Source organism: Pristis pectinata, chromosome 5, assembly GCF_009764475.1.
Source record: "Pristis pectinata isolate sPriPec2 chromosome 5, sPriPec2.1.pri, whole genome shotgun sequence".
NCBI lineage: Eukaryota > Metazoa > Chordata > Chondrichthyes > Rhinopristiformes > Pristidae > Pristis > Pristis pectinata.
This window is the reverse complement of record NC_067409.1, coordinates 8,842,711-8,869,386: the sequence shown is the minus strand read 5'-3', so window position 1 is coordinate 8,869,386 and position 26,676 is coordinate 8,842,711. Positions and strand designations below refer to the sequence as shown.

Genomic DNA, 26,676 nt, shown 5'->3' with positions numbered 1-26,676 from the left:
TTTGTGTTTTTTCTATATATAATAAAGAGAATAAATTGAAGATGTACCTTGTGTGGGCTTGTGCAGTCACAAGGAAAACTGGGCTTCTGCAGTGTGAGATTGCTGTGCTTGTATACCAACAGTGTAACAATATGGCTCAGGCTGGCTCAATGTAGAATCGAGAAACCAGCTGTCAAGTGAATATCTTGACTAAAGATGACCACCTCAAAAGGCTACTGGAGGATTCGTGGGGCAATCTCCATTTCCACCTCCCACCCCCTTCCTCAGAGCCAGATCACACAGGTGGTGCCATGCTTTTCAGATGCTAGAAATGCAACGCACAACAACATGCAGTTATGATGCCAGCAACCACGGGGTCCCTCACATTGATTACAGCCAAAAAATTGATAACCTAATCAAAGATTATATCTTCCCTTGCTGCTGCCTTTACATTATATCCTATGCTCCATTGCTAATGTTAATGGAGTTAAATTCCTGTTTATGGACACAACTTCATATGGTGAAATTTGTGTTAAATGAAGTACAAATTGGTAAATGTATCAGAAGTTCCCCAGACTGGGATGAAGGAAGCATAGCCTTGTGAGAAGAACTAAAGCAGACTGGGCCTAGACTTGTTTAGAAGTATGAGATGATCTCACTGAAATATAAACAGGGCTTGACATGATGGATGCAGGGACAATACTTTCCCTAGTGTGAATGTCTGGAACCAGGGATGACTGCCTCAAAGTAAGAGATCAGCCACTCAAAACTGAGATAAGAATTTTCCTTGGAATATTCTACTCAAGGAAATGTGGAGACTTAGTTGCTGAGTTTAGTCAAGGCAAAGATCAATAGATTTTTGAAAATTTGGGGAATGAAAGGAAATGTGCTCAGTGCAAAAACAAATTGTACTGACCTGAAAGGCCAGACATAATCTTTATGAATGGTTTTCAGGTGTAGTAATTAGCATCACATTTCGGGTCTTGTTTACTGAATGCATAATCCAGGGTCTCAATCTGTACAGAATAAATAAGTGTTCATAATATTCTACTTGTCCTGGCATAATCAATTTCTGAAACAGCCATATTACTGCTGTTATCCTACTGTCAAACATTGCATCCATTTGTAAACCGTTGGAAATAGATATCGAGAAATCAATCTGCTGGTTGAGGATTGATAGAAGAATAGTCAAGCACACTCAGCCTTTTTTCCAAATTGTGTCTCCTACCTTTTGTTCTTTTTCTGAATACCCACTACATTAATATTAGGTTCCTGATTTTTCTGTTGTCTAAGCTAGCCTGTGTTATTATCATTGTCACAATTCTATGCTTCTACTTTTGTTTGCAGCTCACTGAAATTATTTGCAAGACTCCATGAGTGTAATTCAGACACCCCTGGATCTGCTTTTCTTTCCACCCATTCTGACTCTTTTTGAACTACTTTTTATTGTAGTTTGTCTGCTGTGTTGTCTTTTCTCTTGTGCTTCACTGGGCACTGCCTTCCCTTGCCAAATTACCTTAATTCCCAACAGCATTAGTTCACATTCATACAACTCTTTTGGTCCAAGAAGAGAGACGAGATTGCAAATGCTGGGACCTGGAGCAAAAACTAACCTACTGGAAGAACTCAGCAGGTCAGGCAGCATCTGTGGAGGCAAAGGGATAGTTGACAGTTCAGGTCCTGACCCAAACTGTCAACATTGCCTTTGCCTCCACAGCTGATGCTTGACTGCTGAGTTCCCCCAGCATTTATTTTTTGACCCTTAGTTCTAATCCTCGTGAAGAGCAATGTCAATCTTGTATATATTGCTTGTAGCCTATCCCAAGGCTCTGGATTCAGTCTCTGCTGTTTGTCCAGGCATCTGTTTATCCATGAACAATAACATATTTAACAAATATGCCTTTGGAGCTCCTGTTCTTTTATTTCCTTTCAAAACTCTGCAGAGAAGGTTAAACCAACTGTAAGTTTAATCATCTAGAACACCCAGGAAAACAGAAGTATTAAGGTTAGCAAGAAAAATCACAAAATACTAATGCCAAAAATATTCCCAGATTCATGGTGCATAAGTATATTTGGCCTGTTTAAGCAATGACTTTTTAAAAATGATATTAGACCATAAGACAAATGAACAGAAGTCAGCCATTCGGCCCATCAAGTCTGCTCTGCCATTCTATCATGAACTGATCTATTCTCCCATTTAGCCCCACTTCCCCTGCCTTCTCACCATAACCTTTGATGCCCTGGCTACTCAGATACCTTGCAATCTCTGCCTTAAATACACCCAATGACTTTGCCTCCACAGCCGCCCGTGGAAACAAATTCTACAGATACTCCACTCTCTGGCTAAAGAAATTTCTCCGCATCTCTGTTCTGAATGGGCGCCCTTCAATCCTGAAGTCGTGCCCTCTTGTACTATACTCCCCTACCATGGGAAACAACTTCGCCACATCTACTCTGTCCAGGCCTTTTAACATTTGAAATGTTTCTGTGAGGTCCCCCCTCATTCTTCTGAACTCCAAGGAGTACAGCCCAAGAGCCATCAAACGTTCCTCATATGTTAACCCTCTCATTCCTGGAATCATTCTAGTGAATCTTCTCTGAACCCTCTCCAACGTCAGCACATCCTTTCTTAAATAAGAAGCCCAAAACTGCACACAGTACTCCAAGTGAGGTCTTACCAATGCCTTATAGAGCCTCAACATCACATCCCTGCTCTTACAGTATATTCTATTTCTCTAGAAATGAATGCCAACATTGCATTCGCCTTCTTCACCACTGACTCAACGTGGAGGTTAACTTTTAGGGTATCCTGCACAAGGACTCCCAAGTCCCTTTGCATCTTTGAATTTTGAATATTAAGCTTGTTTATGCATTTTTCAGTAGATGGTACATAGTTCCTACAGCAAATTTGTATGGAGGAGAGTAACATTAGGAATACACAGAGAAAGGAGGTCAATAATAGAACATACAGCACAGGAACAGGCCCTTTCACCCAGCATATTGGTACCAACCATGAATTCAAATCAGATTTATTATCACTGACTTAAATGATGTGAAATTTGTTGTTTTGCAGCAGCAGTACAGTGCAAAGACATAAGATTATTATGAATTACAAAAATAAATAAATAGTGCAAGACAAAAAGGAATAACGAGGTAGTTTTCATGGACTGTTCAGAAATCTGATGGTGGAGAATAGAAAGCTGTTTCTGAATCGTTGAGTGTGGGTCTTCAGGCTCCTGTACCTCCTCCCTGATGGTAATAAAGAGAAGACGATGTCAATTTAAACTGCACATCTGCCTGAATGAGGTCTATATCCCTCATTTCCAACCTGTTCATGTGTCTCTCTAAATGCCTTGCTATAGCATCTGCTTCCACCACTTCCCTGGCAGTGCGTTCCAGGTGCCTACCATTCTCTGTGTAAACAAAAACTTGCAATGTAGATCCCATTTAAACATTCCCCCTCTGGTATTTGACATTTCCACCCTGGGAAAAAGACTTCAACCATATACCCTGTTGATGCCTCTTATAATTTTATATACCGCTATCAGGTCACCCCTCAGCCTCTGATGCGCCAGAGAAAACAATCCAAGTTTGTCTAACCCATCCTTGTAGCTAATACTCTTTAATCCAAGCAACAACCTGTTGAACCTCTTCAACATTACCTCCAAAGCCTCCATATCCCTCCTGTAATGTGACAACCAGAATTGCATACAATATCCCAAATGTGGCCTAACCAAAGTTTTATATAGCTGCAACATAAATTCCTAACTTTTATACTCAACGCTCCAAATGATGATGGCAAACGTGCCATATGTCTTCTTTACCACCCTATCTACTTGTGTTGCCACTTTCAGGGAGCTCTGAACTTGCGCCTCCGTACATCAGTGAGAGAGGCGAGCAGAGAATTTGTACTGGGAGATGGGTGGCGAGCATGGTCCCTGCCGTGGCTGAGGTAGAAAGTCTGGGAGAAACGGGTGGGGCGTGAAATGTAGTCTGGCAGAGGTGGGTTGTGGAAATGGGTAAGAGGAAGAAATCGTGGAGTTGCTATGGGAGTTGGGAAGTGGAGAATGTAGATGCATTTGCGCCAAGACGTCTCGCATGTTCGAGCAATAAGTTTTTTAATAGTATTTAAGTTTGACTGTTACATGCATTTCCAGTAGATGGCATTTTGCAGCCACTGCAAATTTATACCGAGCTGAGTTGCAAAAGAAAGGCACCGACAAAGGAGTTGAAATCTCCCCGCCAGGAGCTACAAGCACATTTTTGTTATAATTTTGCATTATTTATTGTGGTCATCCTGGAATTTGATCTGAGTGAGAATCCCAGCGACCTGAGGAGGGTATTGGAGCAGGAGTCGGCGTAGTGGCCGCTCAGCACCCAGCCCGGCGGCGCGTCTCCCCGGCTACCGTTGCTATGATACGGCCGGGCCTGCGGACGTCGGCCTAACATCGGTCCCGAAGGCCGAGCGGGGGACGCCTGGGCGAGGGAGTTAGCGACCGGGGTCCTCGCCGGGGGGGGTGGGGGGCGGAAGGGGGTGCCGGGTTGAGCTGAGGATGGAGGGGGACGCGGACGAGCAGGTGACCCGGGGCCTGAGGCAGCAGTTCCAGGCCCTGCAGGAGCAGCAGCAGAAGAGGCTGGAGAAGATGCTGGCCGGCAGGAAGCAGCAGGTCGCCGGCCAGGCCGCGCCGGACCAGCAGGACGACCTGAACCTGCAGCTGGTGGCTGCCCAGCCGGCCAGCACTGACATCACCACCTGGTAGTTACACTGATGGCTGCTGTAACTTGCTTCTCCTCTTCCTCCTCTCCAGTCCCATCCTCTTCCCCAAACCCCTCCCTTGGTCCCCACCAATAACCTTCCTCTGACCCCAGTCCCCTTCTCTCTGTCCCTAATCCCGCTGCTCCATCTCCAACTCTTGATCCCCCTCTCTCCGCCCCAATCCCACCTCTCCATCACCCTGATCACCCCTTACATCGTCCTTCCCAATTCTGCCTCTCTCAGACCTCCTGATCGGAGCCCATGGTATTACAGGAAAGGTACTAGCTTGGGCGGAAAATTGGCTGACTGGCAGAAGGCAAAGTGTGGGAATAAAGTGGGACTTTACTGGTTGGCTGCCGATGATTAGTGGTGTTCTGCAGGGGTTGCTGTTGGGTCCGCTACTTTTCACGTTATATTTGTGGCCAAGTTTGTGGATGGTACAAAGATAGGTGGAGGGGCAGGTTGTGTTGAGGAAGCAGGGAGTCTGCAGAAGGACTTGGACAGGTTAAAAGAATAGGCAAAGAAGTGGCAGATGGACTACAGCATAGGAAAGTGTATGGTCATGCACTTTGGTAGAAGAAATAAAGGCATAGACTATTTTCTAAATGGGGAGAGAATTCAGAGATCAAAGGGACTCGAGAGTCCCTAGTGCAGGATTCCCTGAAGGTTAACTTGCAGGTTGAGTTAATAGTAAGGAAGGCAAATGCAAAGTTAGCATTCATTTCTAGAGGACTAGAATATAAAAGCAAGGATGTAATGCTGAGGCCTTATAAGGTGTTGGTCAGACCACATTTGAAGTATTGTGAGCAGTTTTGGGCCACATATCTAAGGAAGGATGTGCTGGCATTGGAGAGGGTCCAGAGGAGGTTTACAAGAATGTTCCCAGGGATGAAAGGGTTAACGTACAAGGACCGTTTGATGGCTCTGGGCTTGTACTTGCTGAAACCTACTAAATATTGAATGGCCTGGATAGAGTGTATGTGGAGAGGATGATTCCAGTAGTGGGAGAGTCTAGGACCAGAGGGCACAGCCTCAGAATAAAAGGACGTCTCTTTAGAACTGAGATGAGGAGGAATTTCTTTAGCCAGAGGGTGGTGAATCTGTACAATTCATTGCCACAGATGGTTGTGGAGGCCAAGTCATTGGGTATATTTAAAGCGGAGGTTAATAGGTTCTTGATTAGTAAGGGCGTAAAAGGTTACAGGGAGAAGTCAGGAGAATGGAGTTGAGAGGGAAAAATAAATCAGCCATGATCGAATGGCAGAGCAGACTCAATGGGCTGAATGGCCCAATTCTGCTCCTATGTCATGGTATCCCCCCCGCCCCTTCCTCCTGATCCCCCCTCTCTCCATCCTCCCGATCACCCCTCTCTCCACGCCTGTAAAGCTGCTCTTTCAGCAAGTTTTGATTTGGATGAAATTTTAAGCCATCCATCTTCCCCCTCGGTTGGATGTGAAAGTTTCCATGACGCCATTTCAAAGGAGAGCAGAGGAATTTGTGCTGCTCTCTTGTCCGATACTTGTCCAACAATGACAGCTTCCAGTTGCACTGCCTTTAACACAGACGCTTCACAGGAAAATGTCAAACCATAATTGGCACATTAGAGATGGCGGTATAGTTGACAAATGGCTTGATCAAAGAGACAGACTTTAAGGATCACAAAATTGACAGTGTGTATGTAATGAATTGCAGCTCACTGTTCTACAGGCAACCCCTGCGTTTTGGCTGTTCGGTTTACGGAACTTTGCCCTTACAGAGTTCACAAATCACTACCTGAAAATTTGAGATACGGAATAAGAATTCACTGTTACGGAATTTGTATGAAAAAAAAAGAAATCGACACAAAATTGATTTTATTTTCAATTTGCATTTCTTGAAGCATGCGCGGATGATGCATCTTGGAGTTATGGAAAATTGTGATATGGCCCATTTTCTAGGAAGGTAAACCACCGAAACGCAGGGGTCGCCTGTATTATTTTTCAATATATATGTGACCTCAGGCTCCTGTCTCACCACTCTCCCTCTCATCTTTATATGAGCTATCTTCCCTCCTCACTCTCAGTTCTAATGCAGGGGTTCGATCCAAAACAACGACAATTTCTTACCCCGCACAGATGCTGCTTGACCTGCTGAGTTCCTCCAGCAGATTGTTTCTTGCTATGCATTAATTGAGCTACTTGCTAAGGGTCAACAGTACCTTAAAATCGGTTACTTTAATCATTGCCACCATGCCACTATAACATAAAATAGTTTAGATGTTTTCAACAGAGACTTGTAATACATGTGAACATAAAAGATCCATGGCACTATTCTGAAGATGAACAGAGGAGCTAATAAAAATCTTAGAAGAAGAAGAATTGTTATCAATACAGTGTTAGGTATACTGTGTATCCATAATTTAGTAATGTATTCAGGTTATTCCACAAATTGGGAAAGCAGCTTAGGTATGGTTTATGATCTTTCTGCAAAAAGGTCTCATTTCAATCTTGGATCCTTTCTTACTTAGCTGTCATACCAAAATGCATTTTAACATCCAAGAAAAATTCTCCTGACCTGTGCAGGTTTCTATAATAATAAAATCTAATGTCTAATAGCATTAAGACAAAATAAGATATCTTTATTAGTCACATGTACATCGAAACAGACAGTGAAATGCATCTTTTGCATAGTGTTCTGGGGGCAGCCCGCAAGTGTCGCCACGCTTCCGGTGCCATCATAGCATGCCCACAATTTCCTAACCCGTACGTCTTTGGAATGTGGGAGGAAACCGGAGCACCCGGAGGAAACCCACGCAGACACGGGGAGAACGTACAAACTCCTTACAGACAGCAGCCGGAATTGTACCCGGGTTGCTGGTGCTGTAAAGCATTACGCTAACCACTACACTACCATGTTCATTGGCTCAGAGCGCAGCAGATGTTGTCAGAGAAGGTGTGGGAAAAGGTGATCTCATGGTTCCTGTGATGATTCAGGGATCATTGAAATATGATGTTTGAGAAAAGAAAACATTGAATTTATATAGAATCTTTTACTTTCCTTTCAGATGTCTCAAAGCACATTATAGACAATTAGTTACTTTTGGTAGTGTGATAGAAGTTATAAGATTCTGCCTTCACAGTTAGAAATAAATGCAATCAAACATTCCTAAGTAAGTTGGATAGAGGCCTTGGTAGAGGTGATGCATTTTGGAAAGTCAAACCAGCGTAGGACTTATACTTTGAACGGTAGGGCACTAGGGAGTGAAATGGGACAGACGGACCTAGGAGTACAAGTGCACAGCTCATTGAAAGTGATGTCACGGATAGAGTGGTGAAAAAGGTGTTTAGCACACCAGCCTTCATCAGTCAGGAGTTGGGACATTATGTTGCAGTTGTATAAGTTGTTGGTGAGGGTGCACTTGGAGTACTGCGTACAGGTTTGGTTGCCCCCTTAATAGAAAAAACGTGGTTAAACTGGAAAGAATGCAGAGAAGATTTACGAGGATGTTGCCAGGACTTGAAGGCCTGAGTTATAAGGAGAGGTTGGGCAGGCAAGGTTTTTATTCCTTGGAACAACCTTATAGAAATATTTAAAACTATGAGAGATATAGATAAGGTGGATGATAGCAGTCTTTTCCCCAGGGTAAGGGAATCTGAAACTAGGGGACATAGGTTTAGGGTGAGAGGGGAAAAACTTAAAAGGGACCTGAGGGGCAAATTTTTCGCATAGAGGGTGGTGAGTATATGGAATGAGCTGCCAGAGGAAGTGGTTGAGCCAGGTACAGTAGTATCATTTAAGAAGCACTTGGATAGGTACATGGAGGGGCGGGGCTTGGAGGGATATGGGCCAAACGCAGGAAATTGGGACTAGCTGGATGGGCACTGTGGCCGTCATGGACTTGTTGGGCTGAAAGGCCTGTATCCGTGATGTATTGCTCTATGACACTGACTCTATGATTGGCAAGATTGTGTATAGAAGGGAACCCACAGTTGGGCCTGCTTATGCTCTTCTTTCTTGGGTGACCTCCAATCTTTCACTCTCCATAACCTTGAGTTAATCCAAACCTCTGCTGCCACCATCCCAATGCTTAAACCACGTCTCTTTATACAAGGGTTCAGTTACCTATCCTAATACTTCCTCAAGTTCAGAATCAGAGTTTGTCTGATTTTGTACCCATGAAGCATCTTGTGGTTTAGGTGTGTTTTAATACGCTAAAGAATGTTTAAATTGTACAACCTGCAGCATTGAATTTCACTCTGTTAGTCAATCCACTCAAAATAATGTCTGCATTAAATAGTGCATGTAGGTTTAAAAGGAGCAAGTTTAGCAATATAGAAATGTGTCAATAGAAATGATAGCCCATAGATTTTGAGGAGACAAATAGGACAAGGTCATTCCCCAATTTGGACTTTCTCGGGAGAATGCGAGAAGGTTGCTGGGCACAGTAATTACAGATAAGGAAACGCAATGTTATTTAAAACTGCATATATCATTTTGTCCTTTCAGTAGGTGCGGGGAAGAGCCATGAGGTGAATTCCCAAATAAGCCAAAGCTCCACACTTCGGAGAAGTATAGACTGATTGGGTGGAACAATGCATTATGCTGTCAATACTCAGTAGTTCAGGCAGCATCTGTGGAAAGAACAGAGTTATTTGATTGTGGCCTTTAAAATGGGTTTGAGTTGACAGAGGGTCTTTTCCTGTCCAGTCGTCGTTTCTGTGTTTGTAGTGAGCAATGGTGTGAATCCCTGAATTTTCTAGCTTGTTGGAAAATGAGAATGAACAGCTGCAGGAACAGATCCTGGAACTGAGGAACGAGAATGGCCGGCTCTACAAACTCCTCAGTGAGAGGGATTTCGAGATCAAATACCTGAAGAAAAAAAGGGAGGAAGATCGACTTGCCCTGGCAGGTAAATAGGATTCCAAGAAGTTTGGGTGTTAATAGCATGCAGGTCACTGAATCCAGTGGTTGCTGTTAGACAGATCTCCAGAGGAAAGGAGACCCCTGCTGAGGATTTTGTGTGTGTGCATGTGTGATGAGAAGTGCAAGATGACTAAAGTTTTTTAAATAATTAACCGTAAGGATAGATTGCTCAAATTAGACAGATGGTCTGTGGTTCAGTTTTGTTAAATTTAAAATTTTGGCAAGAATCTCAGCAACAGGCTTTGTCAGTACATTAGATAAAGGGTTATTATAATAATCTTCTGAAATGGGAGTGTGTCTCAATCTGATTTTTATTGGTAAGTATATTGATTTCAGAACAGAGGGGCAGATTTTTTTTCCAACATTCTCTTATCCCCTGAACATGAATTTCCAGGAAAAGGTCAAAGACTATTAGGCTGGTATATTTCAACATTTCCTGGGTAGGAAGTGTTGTCCTAACCCTGTAGGTGTTTCCCAACAATCCCAACCCCAATCGTCCCTTCAACAGGATGACTTGAGGTTATACTCATCACACTGGTAGCAGCAACCCTGTCTGTATGTGGCCGTCCTTAACCTGAATTTCAACACAATGTGACTGAGCCGCCACTGGTGACTTAGTAATGCAGTACAAGATGCATCAGTGACCTGACGCACTCGATTGATCTGCTGAGATGTATAGCACAGTCACATTTACAGAATTAATGTAGAGCTCCTCTCAATGACCAACTAGGATTGTGTACCAAATTGTCACTGTCGGCACAAATGAAACACTACTCCAAATTTGGCCTCACCAATGTCTTGTACAACTTCAACATAACACCCCAACTCCTGTACCCAATGCCCTGATTTATGAAGGCCAGTGTGCCAGAAGCTCTCTTTACAACCCTATCTACCTGTGATGCCACTTTGAAGGAACTATGGATCTGTATTCCTAGGTCCCTTTGTTCTACCACACACATCAGAGCCCTACCATTCACTGTCTAAGTCTTACCCTGGTTTGTCCTCCCAAAGTGCAACACCTCACACTTGTCTGCATTAAATTCCATCTGCCATTTTTCAGCCCATTTTCCTAGCTGGCGAAGATAGTGCTGCAAGCTTTGATAGCCTTCCTCACTGTCCACTATGCCCCAATGTTGGTGTCATCCACAAATTTGCTGATCCAGTTTACTGATCATCACAGTGCCCAGCTGACTGAATTAGAATTCTAATTAGAATTTATCAGCTACTTCCTTGAAATATTCTATTTTATTAAGAAATAAAGCACACCTTACATCTCAGAGCTCAAATTCTTGATTCCCACAATCAACTTTTCCACTTACGTATCTGAGGTCAATAGTATTATTCTGGCAATTAAAGGTGCCAAGTAGAAGGCAGATGGAGAAGTGGTATTTTTGTATTTGAGAACCATGTTGGGATATTTTGTCTCAGTAAATATTTTTATCCCATAAAGGCAGATGAATTAAACATTATTACTATACTGTCTGTGGGGAAAGTTATTCATAAACTAGCTTCTGTAACATTTAAAAAATATTTCTTTGGCACTAAAGCACTGTGAGACACCTTGAGGTTGTCAAGGCATGAGGTTTCTTTTATTTTGCAGTGAGATTGTTTCTATATTGCATGCATGACGGAGCTCACTCAGCCGTTCAAGGCTGCCCTCCTACATACAAAGATAATGGCTGATCTGCATCTTAACGCCATCCACACACTGCTCTCATAACTCTGTGTTACATCGCAGGGACCACTGGCATGTCAAGTGATGTAGCTGCAACAAAAATTGTCGAACAGTCAAAGAGGAACCGTGAGCTGACCGCAGAGAATGAGAGCCATAAATCAAAGATCAAGCAACTGAGCAACAAACTACAAGAGCTGGAAAAAGAGGTGCTATTGCAGTCCTGTTGTAGATATCTGGGTCTGGGCTTCAGTTGGGAGTTTTCAAATGTTTCAACAAATGTGTTCCATCTTTCACCCTCTGGTGTCAATCTATAGGAATGTTATTATTTTCAGCAAAGGTACCTGTGAAATACGTTGAGAGTTTTTTTTAGCTGTCATAAATATATTTTACCTTCGTAACCATGGTGAGTATACTTCAAGAATAAAAGTAAAAGTCGAGTTTATTGTCATATAGTCAAGTACATGTAGGCATGTGCAATGAAAAACTTACTTGCAGCAGCATCACAGGCACATAGCAATAGAAACACAACATTCATAAGAAAAACATAAAGTAAACATAAATTATACAAAATTATACAAGAAAGAACACAATTGGAACAAAAAACAACATTGTAGTCCAATGTGGTCATGGTGTTGCTATACTGAGGTAGTGATTAGGGTTGTGCAGGTTGGTTCAAGAACTGAATGGTTGAAGGGAAGTAGCTGTGTTGAACCTGGTGTTGTGAGACTTCTGTTTCTGTAACTGGTTCCCAACAGTAGATGTGAGAAGGTAGCATGGCCCGGATGGTGGGGACCTTTGATGATTGATGTTGCCTTCTTGAGGCAGCACCTCGTGTAGATAGTTCCAATGGTGGGGAGGGATGTGCCAGTGATGTATTGGGTTGAGTCCACTATTTTCTGCAGCTTCTTACGCTCCTGTGCATTCGAATTGCCGTCCCAGACCATGATGCAACCAGTCAGGATACTTTCAACAGTTCATCTGTAGAAGTTTGTTAGAGTATTTGGTGACATACAGAACCTCCTTAACCTTCTAAGAAAGTAAACCGACTGGTGTTCCTTCCTTGTGATTTCATCTCTGTGTTGGGCCCAGGACAGGTTATCTGATATGCGTTGTATATGAGATGGTTTCGAAAAGTGTATATCTTTTCTAACTAATTTTGGTCTGAGTATGCCCAGAGAGATTTTGAGGTTAGGCCAAGATTCCAATACTCCAGGGCAGTGTAGGTGATTAAAAGAATCCAGAAGTTAGTGGGCAGGAAACCATTGTTTTAACTCCAGATAATCCTACAAGGCATGGCTCCAGCTTGACAAGCAGCATTGGAGTGAGATAACCACATGATCAAACTTAACAAGCTGTTTGGTTTGAGCTGGTAAAACAATCTTTGCAATACTAGATAAGTGGATTTTATCCCTGTTGAGCAAATAAAAATTCTCCAGGTAAATGTAGATTTCTAGTAGCTTAAAATGGAGAATTGATAGATGTCCATTCTTATAAAATATCCACTAAACCATGTGGAAAACCTCTGTTACTAACACTGTTTGCACGAGGAGTAGACTGATCATAAAGTATTATCCAGAGTAGACCATTAGAAGAACAATAACTATAACATCCTGGATCAAGGCACTGAACTCCGCTAGTGTTTGAGTTTTATGATAGTAAGGTTTCCAGCACTGTTAAGATTGGGGTATACCATAGCATTCTGTTATCTCCTGGGGACTTGGTGCTGTGGAATCCTTCCCAATTATATTGTAGAGGTGCATTACAGCACCAGATAGCTGCCTCTGAGGTGGCTTCAACCTGAACAATTGCTGGAGAGTGGTAGTCTGATGCTGCTTTCCTGAAAATCCATGGTGGAGAGACCGTACCATTGAGTTGTACAAGAAAACTATATAGACAGTTAAAAACAACATGCCAGGACATCAGCGATCAGTCTTTATGATACCGATTCTGGTATTACCAATTCATCAAGTGCCAGAGAGAAGTATCACTGGTGTAGGGATGAAGGTCACCTGCCACCTCAAGGCAACCTTGCTGTTGACATTGCTAACAGGTGAATGAATATATGACACGAGCGAGTGGTGAAGCATTATGGCCTTCTGTTTATTTTGGGTTGATGACTTCATCATTCTGATACCTTCATAATGTAATGTTTGTTTTTATAGCTTCAAGCTGCTCTAACAGGCAACCAAACACTCAGCGTCAATGAAGGGACTGGACAAAACAACAAGTCATCTCCCAGCATACAGAATGAATCACTGGTCAGTGGAAAGAATGGAAAGAGACTCTTTAGTCTCCTTTCTTTTCTCCCTTTTGTTATATTACCTATGTGCTTTCTCAAGTTCATTGTTGTTATAGGCGTACATACATAGGGTATAAATGCCATGAAAATTAGCTTTTTGCAGCAGCAGCATAATAGAACATAGAACACTGCAGCACAGTACAGGCCCTTCGACCCACAATGTTGTGACGACATTTTATCCTGCTCTAAGATCTATCTAACCCTTCCCTCCCACATAGCCTCCATTTTTCTATCATTCATCTAAGAGTCTCTTAAATGTCCCTAATGTATCTGCCTCCACAACCTCTGCCGGCAGTGCATTCCACGCACCCACCACTCTGTCTGTAAAAAACACTTACCCCTGACATCCCCCTTATACCTTCCTCCAATCACCTTAAAATTTTCGCCACTCATGTTAGCCATTGTCGCCTTGGGAGAAAGTCTCTGACTCTCCACTCAATCTCACCCCCATCAAGTCACCTCTCCTCCTCCTTCTCTCCAAAGAGAATAGCCCCAGCTCACTCAACCTATCCTTATAAGACAATACATTACTGTTTCTTTCTCTGCTTCTTTCATGTGAGTTTGTCTCCAGTTATCTGGCTGTGTTTTTCTCTCTCTTTCTCATTATGCCTCTTTTCAGTCTTTACCCTTTAATTCTCAAGGTCTTTTGCTCAGTTTGTAGTTACTTGTCAGTATCCTGTTATAAAGTTGTTTTCCTCACGGTTTCCTCTGTGGCATCTTTTTCTATCTTATGCCATTTATCTTTCTCTTGTCTGCATTATCTTTGCCTTTCATTCATTCTAAAAAAAAGTGGGGCCTTTTCTTTCTGTCTATGCCACTCCACTTGCCTCTGTGTGAATTTGCTTAGTGCTAGTCCAATCTAATTGATGTAATTCTGACAGAGTTTGGGAGGCATCCTGTTTAGGTTACATAGAGTGGTGGAACATGAGAAGCCATGAGAAAAGTTGCCCTCTCTGTTCCCCTCCTTGATTTCCTCTTTACTTAATGTCTCCCAAATAAATTTTCACAGCCGTTTATTTTCACTGGACTCCTAGCGACCTTTGCCATTAACAAAACTGTAGAAATAAGTGGTATCTGTGATACAGAGTTGGTCAGGCAGCACCGGAAAGGGTAAAAGAGGCAGCATTGCACTAATCTTATGAAAGATCATCTTCAGGAAACATTAGCTGTTATGGTCTCTCTACAGACACTGCCTGACTGGCTTTGTGTTACGTATTTTGTGCCTTATTATGAAGTAAAAATTTTAAAGATAACTTAATCAATTGTTACATTTTTAATCCTTTTTTCTGAAATTAATGTTTGCACTCTGGTCATTATTGTCAACAGTCTGACAGTCTTGATGCGAAAGCTCTTCAGGAAAAACTTTCAGCTGCCAACCTGAAACTGGTTGAATCTCGGAACCAAGTACTGAGCATTAAACAAGAGCTGAAAATGGCACACAAGGTACTCACTAGCTAGTCTAAAGCTAGTAAAATTTAATTTAAATCTATTACAATAGTATCTGGATGCACCTTTGCACCCTCTTCTCACAAATGGGTTATTAATGGACTCACAAAATTGAACATAAAGGGGGAGGGGGGAGGCAGGGAGGAAATTTTAACCTAATATCCTGCCTTGTGGAAGACATGGACCACTGCTTTCACACCACATCCAATTCATTGACTACAAGTAAGAGTAAAATTAGGTGGGATATAAAACTTAACCCCTTCATCTCCCTGTCAGGGTGGTGAGGATGTAATTGTTGTTGGTTTAGCTAAAGTTAACACCATTTAACTCCGCTGTTATAAGATTATTGAATGATCCCCTAGTACAATAAGATGGACTCTCGACCTCACAATCTACCTTGTTATGGCCTTGCACCTTATTTTCTGCCTGCACTGCACTTTCTCTGTACCTGTAGCAACTTATTCTGCAATCTGTTATTGTTTTCCCTTGTACTACCTCAATGCACTGTGTCATGAAATTATCTGTATGGATGGCATGCAAAACAAACTTTTTCCACTGTACCTTGGTACACATGACAATAATAAACCAATTTACCATTATATCAGAATGCTTCAGTGCAGTTCCGATGGCGATGTTGCTTTGCCAGAGTTGGTAGCTATTTGTGAGCCTTGCAGAGTTGTGTGCAGGAATGCAGCTATCAAAAAGCTTTCAGAGAACATGACAACGTAAGGAAATATTTCACAGGGCTTCGACCTGAACTGTTCACAATTCCTTTCCTCCTACAGATGCTGCTCAACTCGCTGAGTTCTTCTAGCAGATTATTTGTTGAAATATTTTGTTATTTTGCATTACTTTAAATCTCTTTGATTTAAGATATTTAAGAGCAAGATCATTTTGACGATCTCTTCAAGAACTGAAGATATTTTCTTTTTTCCAGGTTTTGGCTAATGAAGTGGGTGATGAAGTGAACATACAACATTTGCTGAATAACAAGGGCTCTTGGCGTGGCCGAGCCCAGCAGATCCTCACCTTGCAAAAAAAGGTAAGTCCATGATTCAGGGCAGATTATTCTCTTGCCTGTGGAGTAATGTCTTACTCTAAATTGTTCTGCCCATGCTGCATTTGATAGCTTACCTTCTGACTCTTTACATAGAACAGTACAGCACAGGAACAGGCCTTTTGGACCATATGTCTGTGCTGATCCTGATGCCAATCAAAACTAATCCCACCTGCCTGCACATGGTCTATATCCCTCTATTCCCTGTCTGTTTATGTGCCTGTCTGAATATCTCTTAAATGTTGCTGTCATGTCTGCTTCCACCACCTCCCCTGGCAGCATGTTCCAGGCACCTACCACTCTCTGTGTAAAAAAATCTTGCCTTGCAAACCTCCTTTAAACTTTCCCCCTCTCATCTTAAAGCTATGCCCTCTAGTATTTGACACTTCCGCCCTGGGAAAAACACTCTGGCCATCTACTATATCTATGCCTCTCATTATTTTATATACTTCTATCAGACTGCCCCTCAGCTTCCGAGGCGGCAGAGTTTGTCCAACTTCTCCTTATAACTAATACTCTCTACTCCAGGCAACATCCTGGTGAACGTCTTCTGTACCCTCTCCAAAGCTTCCACATCCTACCTGTAATGCGCCATCAGAACAATACTCCAACCAAAGTTTTATATCACTACTACATGACTTAACAATTTTTATACTTAACCTACTGATGGATGAAGGAAAGTATGCCATACGCCTTCAAAGAGACACAAGAGATTCTGCAGATGCTGAAATCTGGAGCAATGCATACAAAATGCTGGAGGAACTTGGCAAGTCAGGCAGCATCTATGGAGGGAAATAAACAGTGGACGTTTCGGTCAGGACCCTTCATCAGGACTGTCTAAATGTCTCTTAAATGTTGCTATCGTGTCTGCTTCCACCACTTCCCCTGGCAGCGCTTTCCAGGCACCTACCACTCTCTGTGTAAAAAATCTTGCCTTGTAAACCTCCTTTAAACTGCCTCCCCCCCCCCATCTTAAAGCAGGCACGATAGCAACATTTAAGAGACATTTAGATAGTCCTGATGAAGGGTCTCGACTTGAATCGTCGACTGTTTATTTCCCTCCATAGATGCTGCCTGACCTGCTGAGTTCCTCCAGCATTTTGTATGTGTTATGCCATACGCCTTCTTTGGTTTTGATTTCCTAATTAGAACAATTACAGCAAGCTGAGAGGTTGAAACACTCTGCTCTTTGGATGGTGGCTCATCTCTTTGACAGCTATTAGGGTATGGGCAAGAAATATTGGCCGTTGCCAGATTAGACCAATTTGCTGATTTAAAAAAAAGACCTAATTTTTCATATTATCCAGCCCTATAGACCTTTCTGGCTTTGACCCTTCTCCATTTTATATTTGTCAACTTATAGATTCATAGAGTTATACAGCATGGAAACAGGCCCTTCGGCCCAACTTGTCCATGCCGACCATGATGCCCATCTAAGCTAGTCCCATTGCCTGCATTTGGCCCATGTCCCTCTATCTTTATAACTGTTCATTTACCTGTTCAAGTGTCTTTTAAGCATTGTAATTGTACCTGCCTCTACCACTTCCTCTGGCAGCTGGTTCAATATACCCACCACCCTCTTGTGTGTAAATGCTGCCCCCCAGGGTCCCTTTTAAATCTTTCCCCTCTCACCTTAAATCCATGCCCTAAGTTTTAGACCCCCTCACCCTGGGAAAAAGACTGTGACCATCCACCTCATCCATGTCCCTCATGTTTTTATAAACCTCTATAAGTCAGCCCCATCAACATCAGTAAAAAAAAGTAGCTCTGTGCTGTTTGTGGGATCTTGCATAACAACTGTTTTCCATCTTTCAGTATTCTACAGATTTTGGGATGGTTCTTCTGGATGGGAGGGTGGCAAATGCAGCCCCACTATTTCAAAAGGATGGGGAGAGAAATCAGGGGACAACCAACCTGTTAGCCTGACATCAGTAGCTGACAAATGGCGGAATCCATTAATAAAGAGTGTGATAGCAAGACACTTAGTAAATAATAATGTGACTGAACAGAGTCAATGTGGATTTACATCATGCTCACATCCTCCAGTTGGTTCTTCCTGCTAACAATTTCATCTTTATTTCCGCCAGATTCTCAATGTTCTGTCCTCATTGTCCTATGTCAGAATATCTTGATCATCTCCACAACCTTTGAAGCTGCAAGAAAACCTCCACTGAGTTTCTTTATATCTCTGTCCAATCTTGTTAACAGTACCGTGAACACTGAGCTCTCATGGGTCCATCCTTAGCGACTGTTTGTCTGTCACCACAATTGGATTTTGTTGGCTGGGCTATCTGATTATTAACACAAACAGTAATCCGTTCATTGTAAACAGGTTACTTTAGGAATTATGACTCAAACTCTGGCGGAATTATGATTGAAACTCTGGGCCACCAGCTCGTCCAGTCTTTTGGCACAACTATTGCTGTAGTCATGATAACGCTCCTGATATTGTCAACAGATAATGAATCCTCTCAGTTTTGGCCCCCAGCCTTTTTCAGGACTTTCCTCAAATCTTGAACCACTCATAGATTGGTGAAACTGAGTGGCTTCCTTGGTCATTTCAGAGGGCTTTATTGTGGAAATGCAGCACATGTAGGTCAGACCAAATAGGAACAGGAGGTTTACTTCCCTAAAGAACGGGATGGGTTTACCTGACAGTGCAGTGTTTCATGGTCACCATCACTGATTCTAGCTTTCTTCCAGATTAATTGTTATAATTTCCCTAGCTGCTAGGATTAGAATTCCACCCGGGACATTCTCTCTTCTCTCCCATTGGGTAGAAGATACAGGAGCCTGAGGGCATGTACCACCAGATTTAAGGACAGCTCCTATCCCACTGTGATAAGACTATTGAACGGTTCCCTTATACAATGAGATGGACTCTGACCTCACAATCTACCTTGTTGTGACCTTGCACCTTATTGCACTGCACTATCTCTGCAGCTGTGACACTTTACTCTGTACTGTTATTGTTCTTACCTGTACTACCTCAATGCACTCTGTACTAACTCAATGTAACTGCACTGTGTAATGAATTGACCTGTACGATCAGTTTGCAAGACAAGTTTTTCACTGTACCTCGGTACAAGTTACAATAATAAACCAATACTAATACCAATTTATTTCTAGATCTTTAGTCTAAACTTGTGAATTGCTAGTTCTGTAACATGAGCACCATACTTTGTTCCTCTATTTACCAATGCTGCATAGAAACTGTGGTGTTTTTAAAAATGATTAAAAGTAGTGGTGACGTAGTCTAATCATAGCTATATAATAATTACTCTTTTTAAATAGATTAGAGATTTGGAAAGTCAAATAGGGTTAAATACCCATAAGGAGCAATCATCTGAACACAGTATTGAAGAGGAAATGCTTGGCACTTCGGGGTTCCGCCGTCTTTCAAACCAGGAAAAAAACGTTGCGTACATTCGGGCAATGGAGAAAGAAAGAAAGGAGGCTTTGGAAGTAAGTACTTTTTAATTTCGACATTAGCAGGAAATTTCTCACATGGCCAAGTCATCAGTTTTACTATTTATTTATTTTTGTAACATAATAATTTTTATGTCTTTATGTCTTGCACTGTACTGCTGCTGCAAAACAACAATCTTCACGACATATGTCAGTGATAATAAACCTGATTCTGATTCTGAGTTACCATAAGGAGAACATAAAACCTAGAACAGTACAGCACAGGAACAGATCCTTCTGCCCCTGATGTTGTGCCGACTATGATGCCAAATTAAACTAAACCCATCTTCCTGCACATGATCCATATCCCTCCACTCCCTGCATGAACATGTGCCTGTCTAAATGGGTCTTAAATGACACAATCGTATCTGCTTCCACCACTTCCCCTGGCAGCTACCATGCCTCTTGTAATTGTATAAACTTCTATCACATCTCCTCTCAGCCTCCAACACTCCAGAGAAAACAATCCAAATTTGTTCAACCTCTCCTTATAGCTAATATTCACTAATCCAGGTAGCACCCTAATGAACGTCTTCTGCACCCTCTCCAAAGCCTCCACATCCTTTCTGCAATAGTGTTACCAGAACTGCACACAATACTCCAAATGCAGCCTAACCAAAGTTTTATACAGCTGCAACATGACTTCCTGACTCTTATACTCAATGCCCTGACTGATGAAGGCAAACATGCCGTATGCCTTCTTTACCATCCTATCTGCTTGCTTTGCCACTTTCAGGGAGCTATGGACTTGGACCCCAAGATCCCTCTGTACATCAGTGCTCCTAAGGGTTCTGCCATTTCCCCTTACATTTGACCTCCCAAACTGCAACACCTCACACTTGCCCGGTTTAGACTCTATCTATCATTTCTCCACCCATATCTGCAACTGATCTATATCCCTCTGTATCCTTAGACAACCTTCTTCACTATCTACAACTCCACAAATTTTTGCAAACTTACCTATCATCCCATCTACATTTTTGTCCGTCATTTGTATATATCACAGACAACAGAGGTCCCAGTACTGATCAAGTATTGCAAATGAGAGACAAGAAGGTATTTGTACTTGACACAAAGTTGTTTGATGCTTTGCTTCTTCCAGTCAGTGCTTTCCCATTTTAATAGCATTTGTCAGCATAGTTATTTATCCAAACTGGAGAAAGTACTCTCTGACAAAGCAGTAAACAAACTATGAAAGACAGGTAGTGAGTTTACAAATAGTTTTTGAATTAGAACTGGAGGGTGAAAAAATGTGATCAGTGTTGATTTCAACATCGTGAGCACAAGAAACTCAAGACAAAGGGGAAGAATTAGATGCAGAGATAAAGAATAAAAAAAGCTTGGGGAAAGTGAAGATAAAGCTTCTTCATGGCTGTTTGATGATCATTGAATAAATCTGAAAGTAGCCATTCAAGTCATACATTATTTTGACTTGGAAATACATTGCTGTCATGTGGTCTAAATCTGGAACTCCTTATCCAACGACAGTCCATCAGATTTCCTTCACCAGAAGGACAGTAGCAACTCAAGAAGGCAACTTACCTTCACTTTCTCAGTTAGGGATGGGGAGTGAATGTTGGCCTTGCCTGTGACATCCGCACCTGGTAAATGAATTAAAAAGATGGGGGGGAAAGAGAGAGTAAAAAGGGGTATGGTGTTGCATCAGGACACTGGCATATCCTTGTAGGAAGACCAACATTTCTGAGAGGTAGTATCAGTACTATGTCAATCAGCACTAACAGATTTACTGCCTGGCAGCAAAGCCTATTGCAGGCAGCCGACAGATTTCTGTGCCTGAGAACTGTTTGTAACACAAACTATTTGTATGTTGGAAATGAACAAAAGCAGGTGTGACAGGAGAGTGAGCAGGCATGAGAAAAGGTCAGCCAATCAGCCTCACTGACTCACTGAGTGAGCAAATGAGTCTGGTCAGTGCTCCCAGCTCTGCTTGGCTCGACCCAGCCCTCAGTTGTTGCGGCTTGGGGTGGTGGGGGGCCTGTGGAGTGGGGGGGTGGTTGGGGTAGGGGAGAGGGATGGTGGGGAGAGAAGGTACATGGAAATGTCCTGTTCCCACCCAGCTAAGATGCCTGCAGTCCCACAGCAGCCAGCAAATCCATCCCCATTCATCCCACTGGTCTCCCAAACGCTCATTGGTATGTATGTGCTGTCCATAAGTCAGGTGTTCGTTACCTCGGGTGGAAGCGTATATCAATTTAATTGCAGGTTATGTTATATATACAAGCTGTGCTTGCTTATGTATTTGCTTAGAAAATGACTGGTGACTTTGAGAAGCTGAAAAAAGATCATGAGGATCTCAAGAGCAAATTTGATGGATCAAAAGCAAGAAACAAGGTTCTGTCCACTGAACTGAAAACTCTAAAGAGTCAAGTGGTAACACTTCTCGAGAAGGGGAAGCACGATGATGAACTTGTTGATGCGTTGCTGGTGAGAAATCTTATTGACTTCAAATGAAAATGAAGATGGGGGAAATGTGTTTCAAAAAAGTTTCATGCAAGCTGGTCTGGTCTGGTGCAAAATAAAAATAGAAAAGGCTGTAGATACTCAGGATGTCAGACAGCATTTGTGGGGAGAGGGAAACTGGTTTGGAGTTATTAGTTTGACTAGAATGAATGAAACTGGTATTGGTATTGATTTATTATTGTCACATGTACTGAGGTACAGTGAAATGCTTTTATTGATCGTGCCATACGCGATTACCTCGAGGTCGTAAAAAGAAAACAGAATGTAGAATATAGTGTTGCAGTTGCAGAGAAAGTGCAGTGCAGGTTGACAAATAGAGTGCAAGGGCCACGATAAGGTAGATTGGAGATCAAGAGTTCTTCTTTTAGTGTATGAGAGGTCCATTCAAGACCCTGATAACAGTGGGATAGAGGTTTTCCTTGAGTCTGGTGGTTAATGCTCTCAGGCTTTTGTATCTTCTGCCCGACGGGAGAGGGGAGAAGAGAATAACCGGGGTGGGATGGGTCCTTGATTATGTTTGCTGCTTTTCTGAGGCAGCGGGAAGTGTCTTGTTAATCTCTGTGTCTTGGTTAGCATCCAATAATGTGAGCAGCTGGCCATTCAGTTCAATTTATGAGCTGTACAAAACAAAGCTATGCATTATTGAGGAATGGAAACTCAGCCTGCCCCACGGCATGTGAAAATTCTACTACTCAACTACTGCTACCTGTTAAACCTAGCCCACCAAAACAGATTAACGTTATTCATTTCTTTGTTATTCTGGGATATAGATATGCAGATTGTGTGCTATATGAATTAACGATGGTGGTCCTTGCAATTATAAGAGATATTGTGAGAACCAGGTTAAGTGTGTGGTAAAAATGATGTCCATTTCCCAACCATGTCATTAATGTACACTTCCTTTTAGGTTGGAACTCTGCTACTTTAGGGCAGGTGACTTTCTCTTGCCCAAAGACAGATAAGTAAGAGTGGTCGGTGCTAGAACAAGATTTAATATTCCCCTCTCCTCTACTGCCCCCACATGCACTGTACTCAATGAAGAGGGTTAAAATCAACTCTTCAATCATACATTGCAAAGAATTACATTATTGCTAGGAGGCATTCAAACTTCCTCGCCAATCACATCTTTTACAGAAACAGCAGAAGCAAATGCAGGAAATCCTAGTTCGTGTGAATGAACAGGAATCAAAAAACAAGCAAAATGTGAGCCTGCAGCTGAACAGCGAAGCCCAGAAGCAGGACTTCCTGATTGGAGAGCTGAGACAGATGGTAACTGAGCGTGAAGCTAAGGTGAAGGATCTTGAGGAAGAGATCAGACAGCTACTACTCAAGGTATGCAAAAAGTCCTTACTCATCCCAGGACTTAATACTGTATACAACCCCTCAGTGATTTGAAATAAGGCTGCAGTCTTCTAGCAATGAATAGACTATATTTAGCAACTGATTAGAATAGGCAGCCATGAGCATGGTAAGAGATTTTGGCAAAAGTCTTTAGCTTCCATAGAGTCCATGGATTATGCTCCATTATAAAAACCCAAATCAGTTCTGTTTGGTTGCTGCACACACAGAGCAATGGTAGGGGGTGGTTGGTGACCAGTGGAAGGGAGGGTCAGGATTAAGTTTCGGTGTGCTTCAGGTTATATGCAGTTTCCCAACTTACCATCCCTCCCAGCACAAGGAACAAGCCTTGTAGCTGCAGCGCAGTGAGCTGCAGAGAGCTGAGACCACCTTCTCACTCAAGTTCTGCTGGGACTTTTCATTCTGGAAATGGTTCCCTATTTATGACCTGAAGCTCACCAAAGCCCAGCATGCATATCAAATGATCCTCTGTCCCAGAAAAATAGGTTGGGTTGGATTGAGGATTTGTCTCCGACAGAAATGCCCAAGAAGAAAATCCACAGCAGAAATAACATTGCCAAGTGGTCTGTGTCAGAGCTGCTGCTCCATGAGTCTCTCCCTACTTTTTCTCAGTTAAACCTATCACCATATCTTTATGGTTATGCTTTACTCTTTTATAGACCTTACCTTGTGTGACCTGCCTCAGTCTCCACCAGAGAAATATTGTAGCAGGAAACCATATATAGAGGAAAATATTGGTTGGTGGGTGGGTAGGATTCCAAAGGTGTATCACTTTTTTTTTGGTATTGGTTTATTATTGTCACTTGTACCGAGGTACAGTGAAAAACTTGGCTTGCATACTGATCATGCAGGTCAATTCATTACACAGTGCAGTTACATTGAGTTAGTACAGAGTGCATTGAGGTAGTACAGGTAAAAACAATAACATTACAGAGTAAAGTGTCACAACTACAGAGGAAGTGCAGTGCAGGTAAGACAATAAGGTGCAAGGTCACAACAAGGTAGATTGTGAGGTCAGAGTCCATCTCATCGTTTAAGGGAATCATTCAATAGTCTTATCACAGTGGGGTAGAAGCTGTCCTTGAGCCTGGTGGTATGTGCCCTCAGGCTCCTACCTGATGGAAGAGGAAAGAAGACAGAATGACCCGGATGGGTGGGGTCTTTGATTATGCTGGCTGCTTCACCAAGGCAGCGAGAGGTAAAGACAGAGTCCAAGGAGGGGAGGCTGGTTTCCGTGACACGCTGGGCTGTGTCCACAACTCCCTACAGTTTCTTGCAGTCCTGGGCAGAGCAATTAACATACCAAGCTGTGATGCATCCAAATAAGATGCTTTCTAAGGTGCATTGATAAAAGTTGGTGAGTGTCAAAGGGGACATACTGAATTTCTTTAGCCTCCTGAGGAAGTAGAGGCGCTGGTGAGCTTTCTTGGCTGTGGCATCTACGTGATTTGACCAGGACAGGCTATTGGTGATATTCACCCCTAGGATCCTGAAGCTCTCAACCCTCACTTATTGATGTCATCAGGTTGAAGAGGATGCTCCCATTGTTTGAAAAAAGGAGCAAGAGTAAGCATATTGGCCCTTGAAGCCTGCCCACTATTCAATAAGATCATGGCTGATCCAATCTTCGCCTCAGCACCACTTTTCTGCTCTCTTCCTGTACCTTAAACTCCGTCATGGTTCAAATGTCTGTCGGTCTCTGCCTTGAGCATATTCAGTGATTCAGGACTCTGCTTCCACAGCTGTGACAGAGAATTCCAAAGCATCACAACCCATTGAGAGAAGAGTTTTCTCTTAAATTCCTTCTTAAATGGATAACCCCATATTTTGATACTGTGCCACCTTATTCTGGATACCCCAATCTGGGAAATATCCGCTCAGCATCAACTCTGTCAATCCCCCTCAGAATCTTATATGTATCAATAAAATCACCTCTCCTTCTTCTAAACTCCAATGAGTATTGGCCCAGCCTGCTCAACTTCCTCTCATCTGTCAACCCCTTCTTTCCAGAAATCAACCTTGTGCATCTTTTCTGCACTGTCTCCAAAGCAAGTATATCTCCTTGTGGGTGGCGTGGTGCTACAGCAGTTAGTGCTGCTGCCTCACAGCTCCTGGAACCTGTATTCAATTCTGACCCTGGGTGCTGAGAGTGTGGAGTTTGCACACTCTCTCTGTGACTGAATGAGTTTCCCTGGATGCCCCCACTTTCTTCCCACATCCCAAAGTCATGCGGTAGGTTAATTACCCCATAGTGTAGGTAAGTGACAAAGGAATGAAAGGGGGCAGGATACATGGGCATGTAGAAGAGAATGAGTTGCAGGGATACAGGGAAATAGGAAGGGGGATGGGATGTGATTGCTCTGTTTAGAGTCGGCATGGACCCGATGAGCCAAATGGCCACCTCCTATGTCATTTTAAGTAAAGAAAACTGTACATAGTACTCCAGGTGTGGTCTCATCAGCATCCAGTAAATTTGCTGCACTTCCCTACTTTTATACTTCGTACACCAAGCAATAAAGATCATTACTCCAATTGCTTACTGAATGCCTTCTGGAAATCCAGATATACTACATCTGTTGGCTCCCCTTTATCCAACCTGTTTCCTACGTTCTCAAAGAACTCTAGTGGATTTCTCAAACACTATTTCATTTCATGAAAAATACTTGATTGTGTTATGATTTTCTAAATATATTGGTATTACCTCCCTAATAATGGATTCCAGCATTTTTCCTTTGACAAATATTCTGCTAACTGGCATATAGTGTTCTGCTTCCTGTCTCCTTTCCTTCTTCAATAGTGGTATTACATTTGTGGTTTTCCAGTTCTCTGAGCCCTTTCCAGAATCAACCCCAGGCACTTGTTGGCTTTTGACTTGCAAGCCGTCAACTCCATGGCACTTGTTGACTTTTTGCCATCATAGAGTCATAGAGTCATACAGCATAGAAACAGGCCCTTTGGCCCACCATGTCCTTGCCACCTGTGGTACCTACCTAAATTAATTCCATTTACCTGCATTAGGTCCATAGTCCTCAATGCCTTGGTGATTCAAGTACAGTTTGCCTCGTACTTTTTCTCTAATGATAAAGTCTCTTCTGGATTGTCAATTACCCTTAGACAGATTCTAATATATTTAAGCGGCTAAGTATGACTCACTATCTGTCCAAGAATAGCTCAAGAAGAGTTGACCATTCTGGTAGTTTCAACCTGGTCTGGATTGGTAGATGAACTAATCAATTTGACACCTGCACCAGCAT

At 42.5% G+C, this 26,676-nt stretch overlaps 1 protein-coding gene across 1 annotated transcript in view; it reads left to right on the top strand.

The window, feature by feature from the left end:
- Positions 1 to 4,202: 4,202 nt before the first annotated feature.
- ccdc13 (coiled-coil domain containing 13) overlaps positions 4,203 to 26,676 on the top strand; it is a 46,441-nt gene continuing 23,967 nt past the window's right edge. Inside the window, exons 1-9 of the mRNA XM_052015451.1 lie at positions 4,203 to 4,735; positions 9,475 to 9,623; positions 11,376 to 11,518; positions 13,475 to 13,570; positions 14,938 to 15,054; positions 15,995 to 16,099; positions 19,409 to 19,579; positions 21,851 to 22,027; positions 23,198 to 23,395. Of these exons, the coding sequence (XP_051871411.1) occupies positions 4,533 to 4,735; positions 9,475 to 9,623; positions 11,376 to 11,518; positions 13,475 to 13,570; positions 14,938 to 15,054; positions 15,995 to 16,099; positions 19,409 to 19,579; positions 21,851 to 22,027; positions 23,198 to 23,395 (1,359 nt within the window). The 5' untranslated portion in view covers positions 4,203 to 4,532. The remainder of the gene's footprint in view (positions 4,736 to 9,474; positions 9,624 to 11,375; positions 11,519 to 13,474; positions 13,571 to 14,937; positions 15,055 to 15,994; positions 16,100 to 19,408; positions 19,580 to 21,850; positions 22,028 to 23,197; positions 23,396 to 26,676) is intronic.